Source organism: Nicotiana tomentosiformis, chromosome 7 (genome assembly GCF_000390325.3).
Source record: "Nicotiana tomentosiformis chromosome 7, ASM39032v3, whole genome shotgun sequence".
NCBI classification, from domain to species: domain Eukaryota; kingdom Viridiplantae; phylum Streptophyta; class Magnoliopsida; order Solanales; family Solanaceae; genus Nicotiana; species Nicotiana tomentosiformis.
Window position 1 is genome coordinate 86,817,796 of NC_090818.1, and position 22,704 is coordinate 86,840,499.

The 22,704-nt window shown below is 35.7% G+C and overlaps 1 protein-coding gene across 2 annotated transcripts; it reads right to left on the minus strand.

Moving 5' to 3' along the window:
• Nucleotides 1-16,261: 16,261 nt before the first annotated feature.
• Nucleotides 16,262-21,000, minus strand: LOC104097256 (UDP-xylose transporter 3). Of its 2 annotated transcripts, XM_009603813.4 has the most exons (9): nt 20,779-20,997; nt 20,600-20,637; nt 20,409-20,554; nt 19,983-20,167; nt 19,022-19,089; nt 17,657-17,789; nt 17,260-17,421; nt 16,916-17,188; nt 16,262-16,745 (listed from the first exon to the last, which is right to left on the minus strand). In XM_009603813.4, the coding sequence occupies exons 3-9, from the start codon at nt 20,518-20,520 to the stop codon at nt 16,629-16,631; spliced, it is 1,050 nt and encodes a 349-aa protein (XP_009602108.1). In that variant the 5' UTR covers nt 20,521-20,554; nt 20,600-20,637; nt 20,779-20,997; the 3' UTR covers nt 16,262-16,628. The 2 variants fall into 2 exon arrangements, with proteins under 2 accessions (XP_009602108.1, XP_009602116.1); XM_009603821.4 differs by lacking the exon at nt 20,600-20,637 and having other exon boundaries at nt 20,779-21,000.
• Nucleotides 21,001-22,704: the final 1,704 nt, after the last annotated feature.

The following is a 22,704-nucleotide window of genomic DNA, read 5'->3' on the forward strand; positions in this document are numbered from 1 at the left end:
ATGCAGAGATGTATATTCTGTATAGGTTGATTTGATTATGGTACTGTGAGATATTTTGACACATTAAGGCTTATGAAGGGATTGATGACTAATTTATAAGTCGTGGGGCTATATTGTTATTGGTTCTTAAATATTGATATGTGGCTCTAGAGGCAGGTTACCACTCATGTTACATTAGGCCCTGTGAGCATAGGCGCATAGAACTATGCTTAGTTAGGGGCATTTATACCAGGTACTGTATAATACTGAGTATGTGTGATTGTGAGGGGTACTTGTGCCAGGCACACGGGATGTACTGAGTGATTGTGGATTGATATTGATTTTTTGAAAAGGTTGAGTTTTGAGCATGCATATACATCATCCACTCATGTAGAAGCATTCCTTTAAATGCTAGTTTATTCATCTCATCTACATAGATGGATTTGGAGCCAAGGATCATGTCATTTCATGCATGTCATTTATCTTATGTAAATTCGGTATAAGAATTACGCTTGATCATTATTTGTGTGAAGCATGCTTATTTTCTTCTTTAGTTGTGATTCATATTACTGATATTCATTATTCCGGAGATGTTCCTTCTTTTTATTCACTTGTTGATTATCTGATTATGGAAGTAAGTATCATGTTGGTCAGAGCCTCGTCACTATCTCTTCGAGGTTAGACTTAAAACTTACGTGGGTCGGTTGTACTTGTACTACACTTCTGCACTTTTTGTGCAGATTCATGTATTGTCCCTAATGGATTTCATGAAGGTTTTTAGCTGTTAATATTAGAGACTCTAGGTAATGCTTCATATCTATTAGCAGGCCCTTGGAGGTACCTTCCTCTCTTTGTCATTATTGCTCAGTCCATTTAGATAGTATTATGAATTAATTTCAGACCTTTGTTTCTTGCTATTCTTAGAAGCTCATGTACTCAGTGATACCAGATCCAGGGATATTGTGTTGTTTTGAACTTGGTTATCAAACTTAGCCTTATCTATGATATTTCTTAATATGTTTAGACTTATTGGATCTAAGCTAGTAGCTTTATTTAATATTTGAGATTGTTGGTTTTTCTAGTCGGCGTGTTAAGTGCCATCACGACCATTGGTGGGTATAGAGTCGTTACAACACTATGAAATCAACTTTTGGATATATCTTTATGTTGGCTGGAGGTGTCGTTTTTTGGAAAAGTGAAAAACAGAGTACCACTGCTATGTCTATAATGGAAGCTGAGTTTGTTGCTTGTTTTGAGATTGCTTCACATGATGTCTGAATGAAGAATTTTCTTACTAAACGGCAAATTGTGAATTTTGTATCTAAGACGGTAACTATCTCCTATGACAACAGTACTCTAAGAATAACAAGAGTATAAGAGGCTCTAAATATGTTAGCCTTAAGTTTTCTTAAGGTTAGAGACATGGTAAAAGAAAATGATATATGTATTGAGCATATCAACATAAAATCTATATTGGCAGATCCTTTTACTAAAGGTCTTAGGCATGTAGCGTTTAATGAACATTCTCAAGACATAGGTGTTTTAGAGTCTTTTGATGTACTTTAATCAGTGGGAGTTTCTTTGTAATTGCTGACTGAAATATTGCTTTTAATAAATTCTATTTTAATCCTCATACAAGCTTGTGCTATTTGATATTTTCATGCTTAGTGACTAGCATGTTTATTTATTTATTTATTATTTTCAATTGAATATTGCATGAACTCATGATATATTTGAGTTTTGTTGCTTATTGCCTTGATTATCCTGAGTAAGGTACAAGGAAAACCTCCTGAGGTGATATGATTTTAATATTATTTGGAAGCTCCTGAGGTGATATCTTTTATCACTTGAAAGATTATTTCTTCCTAGGAGGTGTGGCTTTGTTCACCTTGATTAGGAAGATGATATGCTTAGTGTACATATTTGATCCATATTGATAGAAATTCTAGTATATGTGATCATAAATAAAATTTATATCTTGAAATTGTGTGATGCCATATATAGTTCATTGTTAGTATTATCCATTGACACCACTCAGTATGGTTCTAGTATATGTCATCATAAATAGAACCACCACTCACTATCACACACAGATATCAAAACTTATGCACGTATAAGTAGCAAAATTTTTAATACTTGGAATATTTATATACCTCTTCCTCAAATAAATGAGGGTAGTTTTTTTATGTCTTCTTTGGCTTCCCATGTAACCTCTTCTATGTTTTTTTCTTTAGTCTACTATTTTTTCAAGATAACATGAAGCATGACGTTATTTATATGGATCTTTTGTGACTTTAAGAAGATTCTATAATATTAGAACCAATGTAAGTTCCCATATATCTCATATGAAGCTACCATACATTTATAATTTCACAATAACCTCTCTCGCTTGTGATTCGGCCTTTATGTTTGAATTAGCAACTCTCACTATTTTGGTTCGTGACTTAATTTTCCTTATTATTCAATTTTGCCATGACCCAAAATCCTACCAAAGGCCGTGATGGTTCCTAACCAGCTCGTTAGGCAAGCCATCACTCAACAGCAATAAAAGAATTCAATTATTAAAATATTTAACTATTTCATGATATAATTAACAATGCGGAATAAATCTCAATTCAATATCATAATAAAATAATCAATGACAAGATCTAAACACGATCATAATTGTCTAAAACGCCCAATATCTGATGTCACTATATCACAAGCATCTAATAAGAGTAAATAATCTCATCAAAATAATAACCTCTTTCTAAGAAAAAACACATAAACAAATATGAATGAATATAGAAGAAGACTCCATGTGATGTGGATCAGATCAAAATATAGAAGCTCAATGCGAAGTCTCCAATTGCATACTCCTACTCAGCTTAATGGATACTGCACAAAACCTACACAAAAATGTGAAGAAGTGTAGTATGAGTATAAAATCATGGTACTTAGTAAGTATCGCGTCTAGACTCAAAGAAGTAGTGGTGAGAGGTCAACTCCGACACCTAGTAACAACTTAATAAGCATATGAAGTATGAATAGAACATGAAATAAAGCATGGTATCATCAATCGGGTCTGTCAATAGAAATAAAGTAAAACTGAAATTTAGACATGATTTTCAGTCAAGGAGATAGAATACAACAACAATCATCTCAATTCTTTCCATAATTATGATACGAGTATATAAACATTCACATATATTATAAGAGTTGTTGTATGAGTCTAAGCTACCAATGCATGATAAACAAGGGGAATACCACAATATCATTTATCTCGATCTTCCATAATCACACTATAGCTCGGTCAACAATCATATAAATATATGTAAGAGCCATTGAACAAGTCGGGGTTGTCAGTGCATGCTCACAGTCCGATATCAAATATCGCAACATATATATATATATATATATATATATATATATATATATATATATATATATATATATATATATATATATATATATATATAACTGGCTGAGTGTCTAAACTAGCCCCAATCTTAGTGCCTGCGCTCACAGGGCCCAAGGTAACATGGGTAATCACCTGACTCCGGAGGGACGGTACCAATCCAAGAGTCGTGGATGCGTGTCACCTGATCCACATATAATAATGTTGCGGAATGCAGCCCGATCCATAAATATTTCCATGGCTGTGTGCCACCCGATCCACACATGTACCCATAGTAGCATGTCACCTGATCCACACATATACGCATGGCGGCGTGCCACCTGATCTACACATATACCTGTGGTGGCGTGCCACCCGATCCACAAAATATCATCAGTAACCAATATCCGCTCATAATATCTGTGGTGCCAACATTCTCATCTTTTCGCAATATTCAACTCTCAATAATAGAAATGCGGATAAAAGCACATAAGGCTAAAATATGGATATGGCCAATCATGTAGTTCAATTCGTATCAACAATTCAATAGCAATTTCATCGTTCAAAAGTCTTATCTTAATATTTATTATGAATGATATAAGTCATTTAATCACTGAACCATGAATGAATAAATAAGTATATGACTGTGGCTCAATAAAGAAGCTCAATATGGTAAAATAATTATTTATGCCTAATTTAACAAGTCATAACCTTAAGCATGCTTCTAAGCCACATTCTCAAGTCATACAATCAATGAAACCTGAACAAGGAGGCCACATAGTCCAAACAAGCAATAATCATAAGCCAAATATTTACCGCAAATGGTCATAACCTAGCTACGCATATACACTCGTCACCTCGTACATATGTAGATCCTAAATCAAGCAACATGTAGCAAATAGATCACCTATGGGGAGAATTTCCTCTTACAATGATAGACAAGAGATTTCCTCCATCCGGCAAGCTTTAATCAACAACAAACTGTGTTTCCTTTCAAATCCAACTCCAAACAACTCAAATCTAGACAAATACAACTCAATAATGTCAAACAAAGCCATAGGAATCAATTCCAAACAATAAAGTTTCAATCTTTAGTCAAATACCCAAAAGTCAACTCCGACCCTCATGATTAAAATCTCAGTCAAGGGGTAGATTTTGACTCCCCAGAACCCCATGAATCCGAAATATGTGATTAGATTCCAAAATGGGGTCCAAATTGACTCCAAAATCCCCAAATTACACCCTCTTAAGTTGTATACAAAATTCCCAAATTTTTACATTAAAATCCTAAGTTTTAGGTGTAGAAATCCATAGGGAATCAAGATACATAGCCAAATCCAAAGTGAAAATTACTTACCTCCAATGTAGTTGTGAAATTTCTCTTCAAAATCTCCACCTCTCAAAGTGTAGAGTTCAAAGTATGAAATAATGGGTAAAGCCCTGAAATATAATACTTAAAAGTTCTGCCTAGGTATACCCTTCGCGAACGCGGCAAAATCCTCGCATTCGTGAAGCACAATATGTCTCTGCCCAAAATATGTACTTTGCGATCGCGTCTGCCCACTAGAGATTACGTAAGCCAACCAACCAATGAATCGCGAATGTGAGACTCACAATGCGGGAGCGAAATCCAACTCACCCCAGCCTGCTCCAACCTCCTCCAAAGCTTCGCGAACGCGAAGCCAACTATGCGAACGCAAAGAACCAAGGCCTCAGCTTCCAAACTCACAAAGTGAATGTGACACTATGACCGTGAACATATGTCCAAGTGCAAGATTACCATACGAACCTATTGGAATCATCAAATTACCAATCCGAGGTCGTTTACTCAAAAGTTAATCCTTGGTCAACTCTTCCCACTTAAAACTTTCAAATTAAGAACCAATCTAACAAATCAATCTCGAACCTTGTGAATATCGAAACCAACCATACAGGCGAGTCGTAGTGCATCATATAAAGCCACTTAAAGTCTCTAACAGTCGAACGAAATACTAAAGCTCAAAACTACCTTCGGGTTGTTACATTCTCCCTCACTTAAACATATGTTCGTCCTCGAACATGACAAGAATCGTTCCAAATCTTGCAAATTATTAAACACATTTTCACAGCTCGCAACCAGAGGAATAGTCTGTCCTTCAAAGATATAATCTCTAAACTTCGGGAATACAAGAATCTTCATACCGAATTTCTAGCTCCCCCACTTATACAACTGTCACGCCCCAAAACCGAGGAGCGCGACCGGCGCTCAGCCAAGTAAACCCGACCGAGCAAGCCTGTTAGATTTCCTTCTACACAACTCATCCATGAATAAAGAGGAGATGTACTCCATTAATCAAATACTAAAAAGATTTTATTAACAACTTCCTTTTTCATTCCCATTAGCAGCTTCATTCATAATTTTTAAAATATTACGAGTTTATAGAATTACTGAAAAACATGATTTCCAAATACCAAAATTTCTAGTTCAATTCCCAACATCAACTACAACCCACAACTTGTCTACGGAGCCTCTAAATACAATAGAAGAGTAATATGAAAATGCCGGCAACAAGGCCCCGGCTATACCTTAAAACACAGTACGTGAGAAACAAAAGATACATGATCTCGAAATAAAGTGGGGCTCACCAAATCAGCTGAAAAGAGTGTACTGCTATCATTGATCAATGTCGCCTGCTGTAGAACCACCTGCATCCATTAAAGATGCAGCACCCCCGGCAAAAGAGATGTTAGAACTATCGAATAGCACTAGTATGTATAGCTAAAAGTCCTCTTTCAAAATAAAATGCCAATATAAGAAAAGGCAACACATAGATGCAGCAAGTCACAATCAACAATATCCAAATGTCCAGCTAAAACATAATAATTTTCAAATACGAACTTCATATATATTTTTGGTTGGGAGATCATCAGCACCGATATTCCACCGTCTTTGTTAGCACGGAGTCCGATCATGCCCGATCAGCTAGGCCATCTACCCACGGACAATGTGGTTTGACAGGTGATGCAAATGAAAGTTGTTACCAAGAGTAGTACCACCTTGTGTGCAACATGGAGTCCGATCTCCACCCGATCAGCTAGGCCGCCTTCCCACATATGCCGTGTAGGTTGACTTTTTCAATCCACAAAGGTTCCAGTTTCATCCCAATTAAGGGTAATAATATCACAATTTCATCCCAAATAAGGGGAATAATCACAATCCACCCCTACACTGGCACGTGTAGTTTCAGGTGTAGGCCTTATGACCCACCCTTCCTCGGTTTTGCTAATGATGCTCCGAAAAATAATTTTTTTGATTTGATTTGCACATAAAGGTAACATAAATATAATTGTACTCACCTCAACATATTTCACATTGTATAAATTCTCATTAGGATTTCCACTCATTCATAATTACAATATTTCCTTGGCTCATTTGGCCATTCACAAGATTTTTTATTCCTGGCACGATGGCCGTATTTCATATTTCACACTTTCACCCCTTTCAATTTCAAAGATCACCATCAAATATCAATATATAGAAAATTTCAGAAATCATATACTTCAAATTCATTTGAAATGGAAACTTCAAACACAAATGGTTTCTTCCCAAAGAATGAGGCATACCAACCAACAATAGAAACACACATGAAAAATCATAAGCAATCAATACACCATTTTCTCTTGCAATACTCTTCCCCAGAAATGACAATATATAATTTCAACACATGAGTATATAGAACTCGAATCATACTGGTTATATTTATTAAGCAAAGCATTAGTTAAAGCAGCCACTTATGGGCATGAATTGAGTACAAAAGCTTTTAGGCAATTCTATTTTCGAAATCATTTTTAAACAATTGAGTCGAGGCTCATTTCATATTCTTTATCGCATCCTCTCGAATCATCTGCACTACTAGCCTCAATCATAACTTAAATTCTTGGCACGTTGGCCACACTCTATATCCCCAATTCACTTATTTTACTTCCAACCATCTTTATAGATCACCAACAATAAGAAATTTCCAATCAATATTTTAGGTACACATATGAGCAATTATGAGTCTTAAGCATATCGAGTTTTTCTTACCCAATTGGTATACTAGTTCTCATTTAAAACACGACTCAAAGCCACAATATTTTAATACGCAAACTATAATTTGAACATCTATCTTTCGACATAAGGTGCATTCGGAATAAACAAGTTTATAGGGAATAACCCGGAATATAGAAGTTAGGAATCTTGAGCCAACCATACCTGGAACTTACGGGAACATCGTGGAATTCAATTCCAAGAGAGAAAGTTTAGCCAACATACCTTGTTTTGAGATTTCCTTAAATTACTACAACGTTCCGAAAATTCTAGCAACTTCAATCTATTTAGAAACATAACAAAAATAAACCATAATTAGGAAGATGAACATGGTTTTAGCTCATTTGAGCATATTATCAAACACTAGGTGTGCATCAAGGTTTCAAGGTCCTTTTATGGAGGATTCCATCATCTCCCAATCCAATCTTTACCATCTTTAGCTTAACAATCTTCCTACACCCTTTGATAACACATGCATGTAAAATAAACAACTCTCATGCCCAAATTTTATCTTGCTAATTACCCAATACTAGACAAAATTTGAAATTGAGGGTTAGGATATAGAATCTTACCTCTTAGGAAGAAGACCTAGGTGCCTCTCTTGATAATCTTCAAGGTTTTAAGTGAGAGTTGAAGAGAAATTTTGATGAATATTCACTTCTCCCTCTAGGACTCTCTATCTATCACTCTCAAAATATCAGAAAATATGTTCAAAATGGTCCAAGGTAGGTGTTTTAACGGAATAAGGTCGGGTTTAAAACATATGAAAATCGATACTCCGAAATTCTGGACCGGGCTACAGACCTGACCTTGCTAGGCTAAAGCCTGGTTTTAGCGTGCTATAGGCCTGGCCTCGCCAGGCTAAAGCCTGGTCTTAGCGTGCTACACGCCTGGCCTCGCGAGCTCTGTAGCGAGCTACAGGCCAGCCTTTGGGTATTTGATCATAACTTCTTGTAGGAATGTCTGAATGATGAACGGTTTGAAGCGTTAAAAACTAGACTCAAAGAGCTTTAATTTTATAGTAGATCACCTCATAAGTAGTTATCGTTTGGTAGCAACATACATTTGAAGTAGGATCTTATATGAATTAAGACATCCTTTCCACTTAATGTATCCTACTTGTTCCACACGAATTCTTTCCATTCACAAAACTCCTTAGTATGTTTCAACACACCTTAAACATATACTTTTCATTTCGAAATAATGTGGTTCTATCCCATGGGTCTCCTTTAATACTCTAACACATTATTCCCAAATACCGTTGGCGTACTTTAAAGTATTAAATCGTTAGAAAAATTTTCCGGGGCCTTACAATAACTATTATGCAACGCATACACAATATCATCATAAGAGAGGCTCCCATAAATCTCCCGCACCGAGCTGCAACACCTAAACATCACGATTATCAAACACGCAATCTCTGTTGTGCTAGTCAAGCATCCATAAATCAATACACCACACGTCTTCTGTCGCACACATCTCCCCTCATGCGATATAAGATAGTGCTAGCATGCTTTTAAATATCTGAAATATCCTTTGTTGTCTAAAACTCACTCCTTTCAAAATTGAACTGCAACCTTGTTCATTCAATCTCAATGCCACACAGCTTGTTGCATCTAACATGCTATCATAAGAAGATACGAGAATCTTATTATCAACTCTGAATCACAAATAGGATAAACACTCTATACACCAGGAACCCTCCACTTAACTCAATTCGGGAGAAATTCACAATACACAACAAATGTTTCATACCCGTAGGAGACATGCACCCCAAGTCGTGGAAAAAATCATCACAAAAATTCATAATCAATTTTCACACAATCAAGCCCTCATAATAGAATGCCTCTAAATTAACCAAGTCACACAGACTACCAAACCCAAAAGTATTTCCAAAGGTACCTGTAAAGCCCTATCATACCAAATGAACTAATCCCTATCATACCAAAGGAACTGATCATCTCAATCATCATGCTGATCCAAGCTACTGCTAAACTGACCCATCTTCTAGAGATTCCTCTTGACTTTCCTTCTAGGTAACACATCTCTTTCCACACTATGGACCTCAATCAAACTCCTCCCAAGTGATCCCAACATGAAACCACATCGTTCTAAGACCCATAAGCCACTTTATTCCTTCTCATGCCGCCAACGGTACCTCAACTGAAATATTTTCTCTAAAAGAAACTTCTATGAATCTGAAGTTGTTTCTTCCATCTCTTACTCACTACATCGCAGAACCAATAATGATAAAGAAATACTCCGAGTCTCTCTCATGATCTAATGCAAAATCTCAAATCCTCGGCCGCACAATAAATCCGAAAATTCTTAGGTACCACATCTGGGATCTTGAACCCACTAGAATTATCCTCGAGAATCACCTACTCTGACCTAGTCCCGAATGCATAACCAAGTATGCCTAACCACTGGTGCTTTGTTAGCACTTCAACAGCCAAAGAAAAGCAACCAAGCAAATCCTTTCTAATGCCCGCTACATCCACGAGAAATATCAACCCTGAGTCGTTCCACAACCTCCCTATAGCCATAAGGTGTAATACATCACATGTCCTGCAAATTCCAGGCTTGCATCATCCTCGAAGTCCTCCTCCTCAAGTCATAACTAATCTGCAAGCATCCCTTAGTCCAGGATCTATAACACATGACCATGTGATCCGATCGTTGATAGTAGACTCCTCCGCGTGGCTTTAAGCCACAATCACATAACCTAAGAACCTACAATAACTTCTCCTCCTAGCTATCATGATCTCACACTATTACTCAGCTGAATTCCTCATAAACTCATGTTTTACCAACTCTAACACATCCCACCAATGAACAACTAAAGGTGCATCCACATTCAAAATTTCAAGGTTTTATTATACACCAAAATGATTATCAAGCATTCACATTCCCTTAGTAGCTCAAGCAAACCCTTCTCGTCAAATTTGAACTCTCAAAGTGAAAAAAATCATCACCAAAATGAAATGCACATACTTAGTCATTTGTCCACATTGACTAAAATAACACCAAACGTCCTAAAGGTCAGTGGAAATTCTACCTCCAATAAATATAATACTACTTCCAACCATGATACATCCCCATACCACTCGAATGAATAAAATATTGCCTGCTATGAATCTCCTTAATGATCACCTCCCTCAATCCATCAACACCAGAAACACAAATCCGACCTTGAAGTTGCAGTACACCATCATCATTGAGGACTAGCTCCTTAGCACCACTCTGCAACACTGTATCTCTAAAGAAAAGTAAATGAGGATCATCAAATTGATGAGCTCTGATGCGCTCAAACAAGAATGACTGTGCAACCACACAAGCAACAACTCTGCCAGGCTCAGAAATATCCAATCTCACAAATTTATAAGCCAAAGTTCGTAGCCCAGTGCCTCTCCTCCACTGGAACAAATGTCGAAATCCAAACCACGAACCTAATAATACATCCTCATGAGGTTCCAACTGCCTTGACACACAAACAACCGCCCTACCATTCTCCATCAACATTGCACGAGACCAATGCGTGAAACATCACAATACATTGTGTAAGGCCCCGTACTCGTTGGCAATACCAACATTAGGGCTTCAATAGATGGAAACTCCTCCACAAAGGACAATAGTACTCTGCCCTCATAGCACAAGGAAAAACATCTCGCGCCACCTCAATAGCATCACCACACTCATCAGTTCCCAACTAATATCGAGTACTCAACATCGCGTATGAATGAATAGGAAGAAACTGAAGATATAGGCTTCAAGCCAAAATAAAGTCACACAATAAGAAATCAAGAAAGTGAAAGTTCCTAAAGCCCTATAACCTCTCGCGGATAGATATTGACGCATCTGTATCAATCCATAAGACTCTGCTAGGCATGCTCGTGATTAGTGAGACCCTTAGAACCTAGAACTCTGATAACAACTTGTCATGATCCAAAATTCTACCAAAGGTCATGATGACGCGTAACCAGCTCGCTAGGTAAGCCAACACTCAACAGCAACAAAAGAATTCAATTGTTTAACCATTTGACTATTTCATGATATAATTAATAATGGAGAATAAATCTCAATTCAATATCATAATTACATAATCAATGACAAGGTCTAAATACGACCACATCCGTCTACAACGCCCAAAATCCAGTGTCATTATATCATGAGCATATAATAGACTAAATAATCTCATCAAAATAACAATCTCCGTCTGGGAAGAAAATACATAGACAGATATGAATGAGTAGAGAAGGGGACTCCATGTGCTGCGAATCGGATCAAAACGAACATAGTAGCTCACTGCAAAGTCTCCAATAGCATACTCCTACTCGGCTCAATATGTACCGCAAATTACCAGTCTCAGAACCTAGTTCTCGTATATGTAATCATAAATACGAAAAGCTATAGAATATTGTAGAAAAGTCCATAAACAAATTCTAATTTCTAAAATAATATAGAATAGAAGTAACATATAATGAAATTATAGAAGTTTTAAGATCTTTCATGGATTACTGAAATTCAATGGAAGTTTGAAAAATTCGAGAAAATATAAAACTTACCCCATAAGTTAAAGTAAACCTTTAAATGCTTAACTAAACGGTTAACTGTTGTTATTTACTTTAATTCGGGCAGTACACGATTTTACCCCTTTACACAGAAAGAGCGGGTATCCTCGAAACTTGAATTTTGTGGAAAGCAGAAGCGGTGCAAGACTGTGGGGAAGAGAAAAATGGTGGAAGAAGAAGCAAAGGTTATAGCAGAGGAGATAACAAGGGAGCAAGAAGAAGTGTTGTTGTCTCTCATTGAACAACGTACCAAGAATAATGAAATTTTTCGCAAGCGCGCGCATCTTTTATACACTTCTCATGTTCTCTTCTTTGCGACCCAACCCAAGCTTTCTTCAATGTCTTTTACAACTTTAATGACTGAACGTCTGGACAAAGTCTTGAAATTGTCCACTTTGTTCCGGACATTCTTTACATTTTTTCCCTTTTTCCTTTTTTATTTTTTGTTTGAATACTGAAAACCACTGTTGATCCCTAGGAGTTCCTCGGGTTGATGGATGTTGCGACGAAACACACACGCAATTATACGTGGTCGTCAAGTAATAAAGTAGTAAGTAGAGTATCATTTTCACGGAAATTTATGATTAACTTTTGACTGATTCAAACTCAAACAACTTATCTATTCAAGAGATTTTTTTCAAAATGTGTGGGTAATTAATTAACAACCAAAAAAACTATCAAGCATTTAAATAAACTAGAGATCGACTAACACACGTAGGTAATTACGGATAAAATCAGTAGGAGAGGATATTCCAGGGTCACATACTAGCTAACAATCTTGTTGTGTTCTTGGCTTAAACTGACTAATTGATTTATCTAGGTTGTTGATTGACAGGGTTGATGTTACCCGTAAGAATCTGTCAAGTTCTTACTCGCCTATTCAAGCTAACTTAATACCTATATGTCTATGGAATTAAGACTAACAAGAATGCATTTACACTTCTTGTATTTCAACCAAGCAAGACAATTAGGAATATTTCTATCCTAATTGCGAATCGGTTTCCCGATGTCCGGGGTCAAGAACTTGCTCTATTTAATCCTATATGCAATCTAAAATTCCCACTTTCGAATTCAACTCTAGATTCGTAGGTAGTATTTCATTGTTAGCTACGCAACAAAATAATTAAGAACAGAATAAAATAAATAACTTAATATGATAAAATCAAACTCGTCAATTTAAACTTCAAACATCAACATTCATGTATCACCCATGACCCCAGAATAATAGGGTTCTTAGCCACTTATGTTCATAACAATCATCAAAATATTATTTTCAAACATAAAATCGATGAATACAAGAGGAAGAATGGAAGAATTGATGAATTCTGTGCTCCCGAGTGTTTCGTACTTTTGTTCTTCTCTCAAAGTAGTGTCCCCCTTGCCAAAATATGTTTAGGTTTGCTTTTATACGAGTTGGGGACGTCTTGGGGTTGAAACAACCGAGTCCCGGTCGAACTAGGACAATTTTACGTCACCAGCGCCCAGGGTAGCGTGGGGCGCTAGCCCTGGCGCTGGGCTTTTGAAGGTTCTATTTTGTGCGCCACAGGTAGCGCCCCACGCTGTCTATGGCGCTACAATGTGCATTTTTTCCTTTTCTTCCCATTTTCGCTTCAATTCGCGCACATTCGTCCCAAATTGCCTCCGGATGTTTCCTACACATAGAAATACCACAAATTAGCACAAATCATTATATTACACATCCAAAATCTACGAAACATGAGTAAAATGCAAGGAAATATATATAAAAATATGCATACTTTAAGCCGAATGTCAATGGAGTATAAAATGTTGGTCATCTTGCACTTGTTAAAAATATTAATCAAATTTAAAGAAAACTTCACTTGGGTTTGAATCTCCAAAATCCAAAATCAATGCTTTGTCCGGAAACCCTTCAAATTTCTTTTTCTTTGATGCTTTTTTAAGAATAATTAACTTCAATGTCTATGTGTTTTAGGGGCTTTTCAGCTTTGTGTGCGCGCGTGTATATATATGTATGTATATGTATAAAAGATATCTAATCTACTATAATATTCTTAAATAGGTGGTTTTTTTTTCATTTGCCTAAATCTTGGTGGGTAGAGTTTACGCAATTCCTTTCCTAGTAGAAATTAGATGGAATAGCCGTACACCATCATATTTTTTATATAATCGTAGTCTTAATGGAGAGGACTCTCCCCATGAGGTTCGGGGTTCAAGAAACAAGGGGGAAAATGAGAAAAAGCTATTGTTGGTCCATAGATATTTTTGGGTTTGTTACCATAAAATATTGATCATCTTAATGAGGATTTGCTTTTAAGAAAACCTAGAATATATGCTTCGGCATGAATGACACAAATTACTGGTATGAACTATTAAAGTTGTGAAGTATATGTGGATTCAAACCATACTAAGATTTTCAGTCCACTGAACTACTTGAACCACTTTGAAATAAGTATCCTTTCTTTATATTATTTGGGCTGCCCGAGATTCTAAACTATAATTTTCTTGTTGCTCTAGATAATTCATATCATATGCACCACAATATAAATCAACACCTTCATGTTCTGCTTCAATTCCCAGAATACATGAATATTTTTTAGTGCTAGAACTACCAACTGTTTTCTTACTCTTATTCTGACTGCCAGTACCGGACTGGAAACACAATTATTTTTTAACCTTTTTTAACTTATCCATTATACAAATTAAATAATACAAATTTAAAAAATAAAATGCAAGAATAATAAAAATAAATATGCAATAATTAAATTACTAAATAAAAGTAAAAATGGAACGAATGTACCAAATTACCTGAGAAAAAATAGAAACAAGGTAACCATAAATTGATGAATTTAATACTTAAATCTTGAATGCACTTGCTCTTGTTAATAGCACCTTCACTCAAAATAATTAAAATAAAAGGTTGATAGCAATTTAAGTGAGAGAGAAAGAGAGAATTAGAGAGATAATAAGTAGAAACTATATGAAAAAAGAAGAATAATGAGTATTTATAGATGAAATTAGGGCCAAAATACAATTTTATAAACTTAGGGATTAAAAATTTAAGGGGAAGAAGGTGCGGGGTGTTTGAGGGTTGGGAGGCCATTTTGGCCGTTTATATCCGTTGGCCAATGGCTATAAAGCGCCAGAAAATTTTTTGAAAAGATAGAGAGATAACGATTCTGTTACAGAGCCGGTCCGAGCTAGTACCCTGGTGGGCCGAGACCCAAGTTCGTATCTGGGTAAGTCTACTGGGCCTAGTTCCTTGGGTGGCCCAACCCCCAATCTGGTCTCCCCTAGTCCAGCCCACCTCGGTCTAGTCGGGCCGTTCAAATACAAGTTTTTATCGGGGCGGATTGGTTCGGTCTCGGGCTGACCCGGTCCAAATGTCACCCTTAGACTCCGCCTCCATGCTTTTATGTTATTTTACACGTACTCCTTTTGTTATTAAAAGAATTATTATATTCTTTTAGTGCTGTCATCTTGGGACTAGATGTTGGAAGAAAAAAAGTATTCAATATTGATATGCTGATAGAGCACATACTAAACAATGTAGTAGTCATTTGGTTTGTAAGACAAGGGTAAACAATCATGAGATAAAGTATATTTTGTCCCACCTTTGATTGAACTTCTAATTACAAGATTTGCAATTTCGAGAATAGTTATACTATGCTATAATTGTTAGTGTTACTTTTTACCATGTTCTAACTCGGATAACAATCTCGGAATTACTAGCTACGGATAAGACAGCAAAATGGTAAACATGACCTTCCTAAAGCTCTTCTCCCAAAATTCTTTTAAAAATCAAGGTTAAAATTAGAATAAAGTTTATCCCAACTTATCTAGTATAAAAGTAAATATATATTTTGTATTATATATCATATATCTCATTTTTATTCCAATAAACCAAATATCTACCAATAAAATATATCCACTAGATAAGCCCTTCATTACTTAATCTCCTTATTGTAATTCCAGGATTGTAATATGTACCAGTATAACGTGTTCACCAACCAAACGACTCAAGGTTTTATGTTTCCTCCTTTACGATCAAATTGCAGTACAACACCTGAAAGTCCGATTGAATCTTAAAACAGCGGGCCTGTTTGAAAGGTAACACGGCATTCTCTAACCAGATACGAGTAGGAACATTGAAAAAAATGGAAATCTTCTTCACTCCCCTCCCCCCCCAAAAAAAAAAAACTTCCAATCTATTTATATTCTCATAAAGATCACCTTGAATGAGACTCATATCATTACCACCCCAAAGGTGAAAAGAGGGAAACAAAGTAAACAAATCTGCATGCATTGGAGAAATCCACTTGCAACACCTTCATGGGCTTCGTATGAACGACCAAAGTAATCTGAGAAACAAATAAGCTGAGATTCTGGGGGGAAATAATACTCCACCAGATTATGCATTTTTTGGAATGTCTAACTCATACAACACTCATCAACGAACTGCTATTTGACGATACATATCCTTCAACTCTACCAACTGGAAAATAGAGAGCTATATCTTTTTCAAATGTAACACAAATTATGTGATGATTGGATGTTCTTGCAGCTACAGCTTCTTCATTGGAACTCGAATCTGCTGGAACTCCCATCTGTACTCTAATCAAGGGCTAACCAATTGACAGCCATCAGAATATTTTTATGCAAGGAAGTCCTTGTTAGAATTCCACCCTGGGGCCTTCGCAACTACACTATCAGCTAAAATGCCGTTGCCTTTTTCAGCATTTAGTAGGGGATCAGATTCCATTTCCTTCACCTTCAATTACAGACATCAGCTAGAATTGGTTAGCATACTGTAAAATACTTATCAAAAAGAGAACACACGATATAGTAGTGACCCTAGTATCATAGATTGTGCTTCCCTGTTGTCTATGTTGAAAGAACACCAAGGATAATAAGCAATACTAAAGAAGGTAGGTAGAACACCTGAGATAGCTGGGATGCAGCCTCTGTAGACTTCTGCTGGCTCTCAACAGAACAATAATAAGAATATACAACCATTCCAACCACGGCAATGAAGATGCCCAGAATGTTTCGCCAACTGAAGGGGTCACGAAGGAGAACATACCCAAAAGCCAAAACTAGACATGTTTTCAGATGTCCAAGGACCTGATAGGTAACTGGAGATGTCTTGCCAATTACAAGAAAAGTGCTAAAGTTCACAGAAACTGATATTAGACAGGATAGGACAATGAAGGCCTGCCATCAAATTAAAAGCAATGTTATGCAAATACCTAGCTTAAACGAATAAAACCAATTTTGATCCTTACCAGCACGTTTGGTGTATATTTGAAAGCAAACACATTTTGATTTGTCAAAAGCCCATCTAGAAATGGTCCTACAATAAACAATGTTAATGCTTGATAGGGACAAGACTGATATAGGAGCTGGGTTGAAGAAACCTTGAATTTCTTCTGGATAGTATTGGTCATCTGAGAAGACAGGTTAAGGATTTCAAGCAAGAGAAGTTAATAGTCAAGAACTATATGAGCAATAACATTTTCAGAACATACATAAAAGAAACTTCCTTCGGAGAAAATTTAATCTTGTCCCCTTACAAAAAATTGTCTAGGCTGCTAAGGGATAAGGATCTGTGGGGAGTGGGTTTGGGGGTCACAGTGATATAAGAAACTGAAAAGAACTGACTGGCACTTCAGCTGAGGATACAATCTGAGCAATGCAAGTTGTCACAATTGCAAGTAGAGACAAAACGGAACCGAGGAAATTGAGCTGCAGATCAGTCACTGTTGCAATGCCAACCCCTAGGAGAAGAATACCAAGTGCAATCTGGATATTCCTACTGTAAATCATAAAAACTAGTTACTATATTGCAGAAAAGTAAAATTTCTTGGGTGCAAACTAAAGTGTGTGAGATGTTTAAAAAGCAAAGCAAAAGTCTAGAGATACATATTATTAGTACATGGACCACAAACATGAGACCAGAAGACATCCAGAGGTCATTCCGATTGACCCCTGAAAGTTCAGGTAGACAGACTGACAGCTCGTGGTGCACCCTGATACTCAAATTGAGTGAAACCAACTTCTTTTGATTAGAGGGACCCATTAAAAAAGTACGTTGACCGGATTGCTGAACCAGTGCACCTGAATAAGATTTTAATAACTAGGCAATATAGATCAACCAAGAAAGTGTACGCTTGAACAAGAGTTCCGTTCACCTTGAAAAGTAAACTTTTGAACATTGCATAAAAAATAGGATACAAAAATTTGATATTGGTGAAATCACAGATTTAACAAAATTAGCAGGCAATGTTCAGAACAGGCTGAATAAAGAAAAAGACAACTCTTTGCGGCGAAGTTTAACAAGCTTACTGCTCGTGATCACAGATTCACAAGTACATATGACATCGGCTTCTGCTCTCCCCCCTTTAGCATGCGGGTGAACTAGCACTCGATCTTTGAATTGTGCTAAAGTCTTTTTCATAAGTGCTAAAATTACATTGACTAAGGTGATGTATCCAACATTGTTTTAACTGCGTGCATTCTGCTTTCATTCTGACTCCATTCAGGAAAATTGACTAAGATATCATTGTAATTGGCAAAAAAGCACACAAAAATAGCTGAGTGTTGTGTGTAATACGCCTTATATGAGTATTACCTATACACTGCCTGTTATTCTTGTTTTTGGGGACTAAAATTGTGGTAAATACCTCGTCCTTTGACATAGTTTAGAGACCTCTACCTTATGATTCTCATCTAGTGAAAATATAGGAAGACTTTATGAAGAAATGATTATATATTATGAATCGTACTTACAATGTTCAACTTAACATATGAGCACAAAATGTAGTGTTCATGTTTAACCTATTTAAATATCCAAAATAATTAGTTCTGGTTTAAACCAAACACAAGATTTGGTTCAGAGCTTAGTGTTGAAATGGTCAAAACTTAAGGAAAAAGAACACCTTCTATTCCCATACCTATATATATAAGGAAAATGCTCCAAAGTAAACAAGAACAGTGGTGATCCTGCACTTATAAACAAAATTTCCCAAGTCTACTTTGGAACTTCACCTGAACTTCCTCCTGAAGAAAAGAGTCTCCAAAAGAACTGTACAGGGGATGATTGCCAATTTTGTTATCTACAATGCAAAAGCATGAAAGAGAAAAATCAGAAAAGAAAAGGGAACAGCTTTTAAGTTTCTAAAGTACCCAATGCTAAGACGACAGCTTTGTACAATGACATAGAATAAAGCTCTAGAGAATGTTTTGATAGCAACAAGATACAAGAGGAGCTTATCACATCAATTATAGTATTTGCAATCACAAAACTAGGGGAAACGGTTTTCTTTCTGTGTCTTTCTAAAGAACAAAAACAGAAATGGACCCTAGAATTAAGCTAGATAATTATTATTTTTATAATTACTACCTACTGCGTCGTGACAAGAACAGCTTAAGGTCAGAGGGACGCAAGTTGCAACTTCAAGCAGCAGAGACCTGCAATACAACCTCATTGATCTTATAAAAAAACTTGAGTAGTCTCGATTGCAAATTATCAACGGGAAACAGTGATATAGCAAAAGCTACGCAATGAAGTACATTGCTGGATACACAGGTACGGACACCAAAAGAGGGAAAGGAATGAGAAAAGGAGAAAAAGATACCGGTCACTCTTTGTCATAGTCATTGAGGGAGTTTTTTTCCACAACACTGGGTCAAGAGTTCAAGGCTGGTAAGTTGCAAACCAAAAAAAAGGAGAAAAAGATAAAGAGAAAAGGAAATGAAGGCAAAGAATGAAACAACTTAAACATTAGGTGATTTCTTCCCATTGTCCAAGCCTTGATGGACAGAGTTGTCCCGTACCTGTGCAGGTAACCCGTGGAATTAGTCGAGGTGCATGCTAGCTGACCCGAACACCACGGTTATTAAAAAAAAAAAGAATGGAACAACTTAACCTGATAGTTAATATCAAAAAAGGAAAGTGAAAAGAAATTAACCAAATAATTACTAATGGCAGAAGGGAAAAGATATCAACCTGATAAAAACCAACAGAGTTGAAACCCAGACTTAGATTAAGCAGTCCAATGGAAGACCCATTCAGAATTCCAAAGCCCATAACAGCTCTCGGATCAAAAGGTTTGTGCTCGAATAGTTTCATCCATATTGCCACATGGAGAGAACAAAATGTTACTAGAAGATGCCAGCTTGTCAAAGTTGTAGCTGAGAGAGTAATATCAGATGTTAGAAGTGAAATCCGAATGACATGAAAAGATTAAAGTTGCATCTATTACAACCTAAGATATACAACTAAACCACAAATTTGAGCTTGCTCTCTCCTTACTAATTACGATATTTTTATAGCAGAAATTTTTTGAGGCAAATTGTCAGTGAATCTAACTATAGCATATGTAACTAATTTCATTTACATAATTCAGTATTCTGAAATGTTGATAAAACTGACCAAACGTAAAGCCAAGAGTGGTAATAAGGGCCTTGTTGCATATGACAATGGAGACAGAGGACACCACCGACAGAGACAGTGCTCCTATTGTCCCCAGCTGATACCGTTGCATCTTCTTTACTCCCTTTTCCCAACCTCAGCAATATCTGCAATCATTACAGTAAAATATAATCATTTTCCAACATTCTCACCTCATTGCGGTCCTGTATTTGAAGATTACCAGTTTCAGCTGCATCACAAACAAATGTTTAATTCAGAGAAAACAATATTAAGAAAATGTAGCATCAAATTCATGAAACCCTAGATCTGCTACTCTTGATAAAAAACTGGAGATTACGAACGCAGAGAAATGTGGGAAGAGAGAATGAACCTCTGAGACATTGGATCACGGAAATAGATGAATTAAACGTATGTAGAATAGTGGAAAATATTTATACTTTTTTCAGAAATGGAAATACATGTGCAGAGATAAATGTGAGAATATTTGAGTTCAGAATATAAAAAGTAGTAGTAGTAGTATTAGTGGTAAAAAAATAAACTGAGGCTCCGGCTAGCTTTTCGCCGGCGGAACCATGTGACAGTCCATTTATGAAATATATCTATATCTAAAAATAAAAATAAAAAAATTGAAGGGCCCTGCGGCTTTTTGCTTTTCTTTTTCATTTAATCTTTCTTTATTTAATCCACACCCAGTGTGTGATAGCTTTTTGGGGCTGGACTAATGCAGATTGCACCCAAAATAACTTATTTTGGGATAAAAACACTTCCTACCAAGGATGTTTTTTATTTAATTATATTTGGTCTGATATTTGAAACTATTCTTTAATTTCTGTATTTTTAACCTCTGTGGCTCTGTCTAAGAATGTAGGGACCTCAATTTTGTAATTTGGTTTGCAAGTTCCTTATCGATTGTTGCAAAATCACCATAATAACGTAGCATAGCACTTAAGTTGGTTATCTACCAAATTATTTTTTTAAGTGAAGTAAACAGCTACTACTATTAACGTACTTGCTAATCATAAATGCTGAAGCTTGTCCCATTTGCTTTGATTAATGGTTATAAGAAGTAAAACATTTATAAGTGTCATTGAAATTCTTCAGTATATTTTGACTTCAAATAACCTATTTGGTTAAAGGACGAGATACTGAATTTTTTCTTCTATTTTTGTTAGGAAAAGCTCCAATATCTTGATATTTGTTATTTTCATTTTATTACTTCTTATTTGGGCAATATTGATTGTTACTTACCAAATAATGCCAATAACATAGATGGATTTTGTTCTGTTCTTTTTACTAGTACAAAAATATAACTCGAGAGAATGAATGAATAATTAATCTTTTCTATTTATGCATCTGAGTGAAGTTCTGATAGGTAAGAGATTGTAGCAAGTAGGGAATTAAGAAGTTAAAATAATTCCAAAAAAAAAAAAAAAAAATTTCTGATCGCCGAAAACTAATTAATATTCGTTAATGAAAAGGTTAGAACTTGATAGGAGCTTATCTTAAAGCGAAACAACAACTTGAGGGGCATAAATTAGCTAGGCTCAAAATACTCAACAAAATTTTTTGGAGAACTTGTGGCGACTCTTTCCATCTCTTTTATCTCGTGCATCTTAGAAGAATTTTTTCTAAAAAGAAATAATAAATGATGTATTGTAGTAATAAAACCTTAACTATTATTTTTAAACGTTTCATTATTCAATCTATTTTTTATTTCAAAAATAACGATATATATATAAGCATGAATACAATGTCAGTTTACAAAAATAACCTTATAATATTAAGCATAATAACTCATAATAAAAGGACATAACCAGAATTTTAGATATTAGCCTTATAATCCTATTAGTTTTAGGATATAATACTACACATTAGGAATCCTATTAGTATAATTATTCTCGGGCTGTCTAATTCATATAAAATTGAACAAATAAATATCTTTTCTCATGTAATCCTATTACTTTTAGGATATACTTCTTAAAAATTTCTATTACTAATTTAATTTGAAAACGTATTATAATGTCCTATTACTAATTTAATTGGAGAATATATTATATTGTCCAAATCCAATTTGAAACAAATGAGAGCCTACATTATTATAAAATTATAAATACAATATTAATATATCAAAATAGCCCTAAAATATTAAACGAAAGAACTCATAGGGAAAGGACGTAACTACAATAACTTATTTTTCGGACTATAATATCTTCTGTGCTAATTTTTAATATTTAAAATTTTAAATTAATAAAATTTTATCTATTAAATTCTCATTAAAAATATGTAGGAAGTTTTA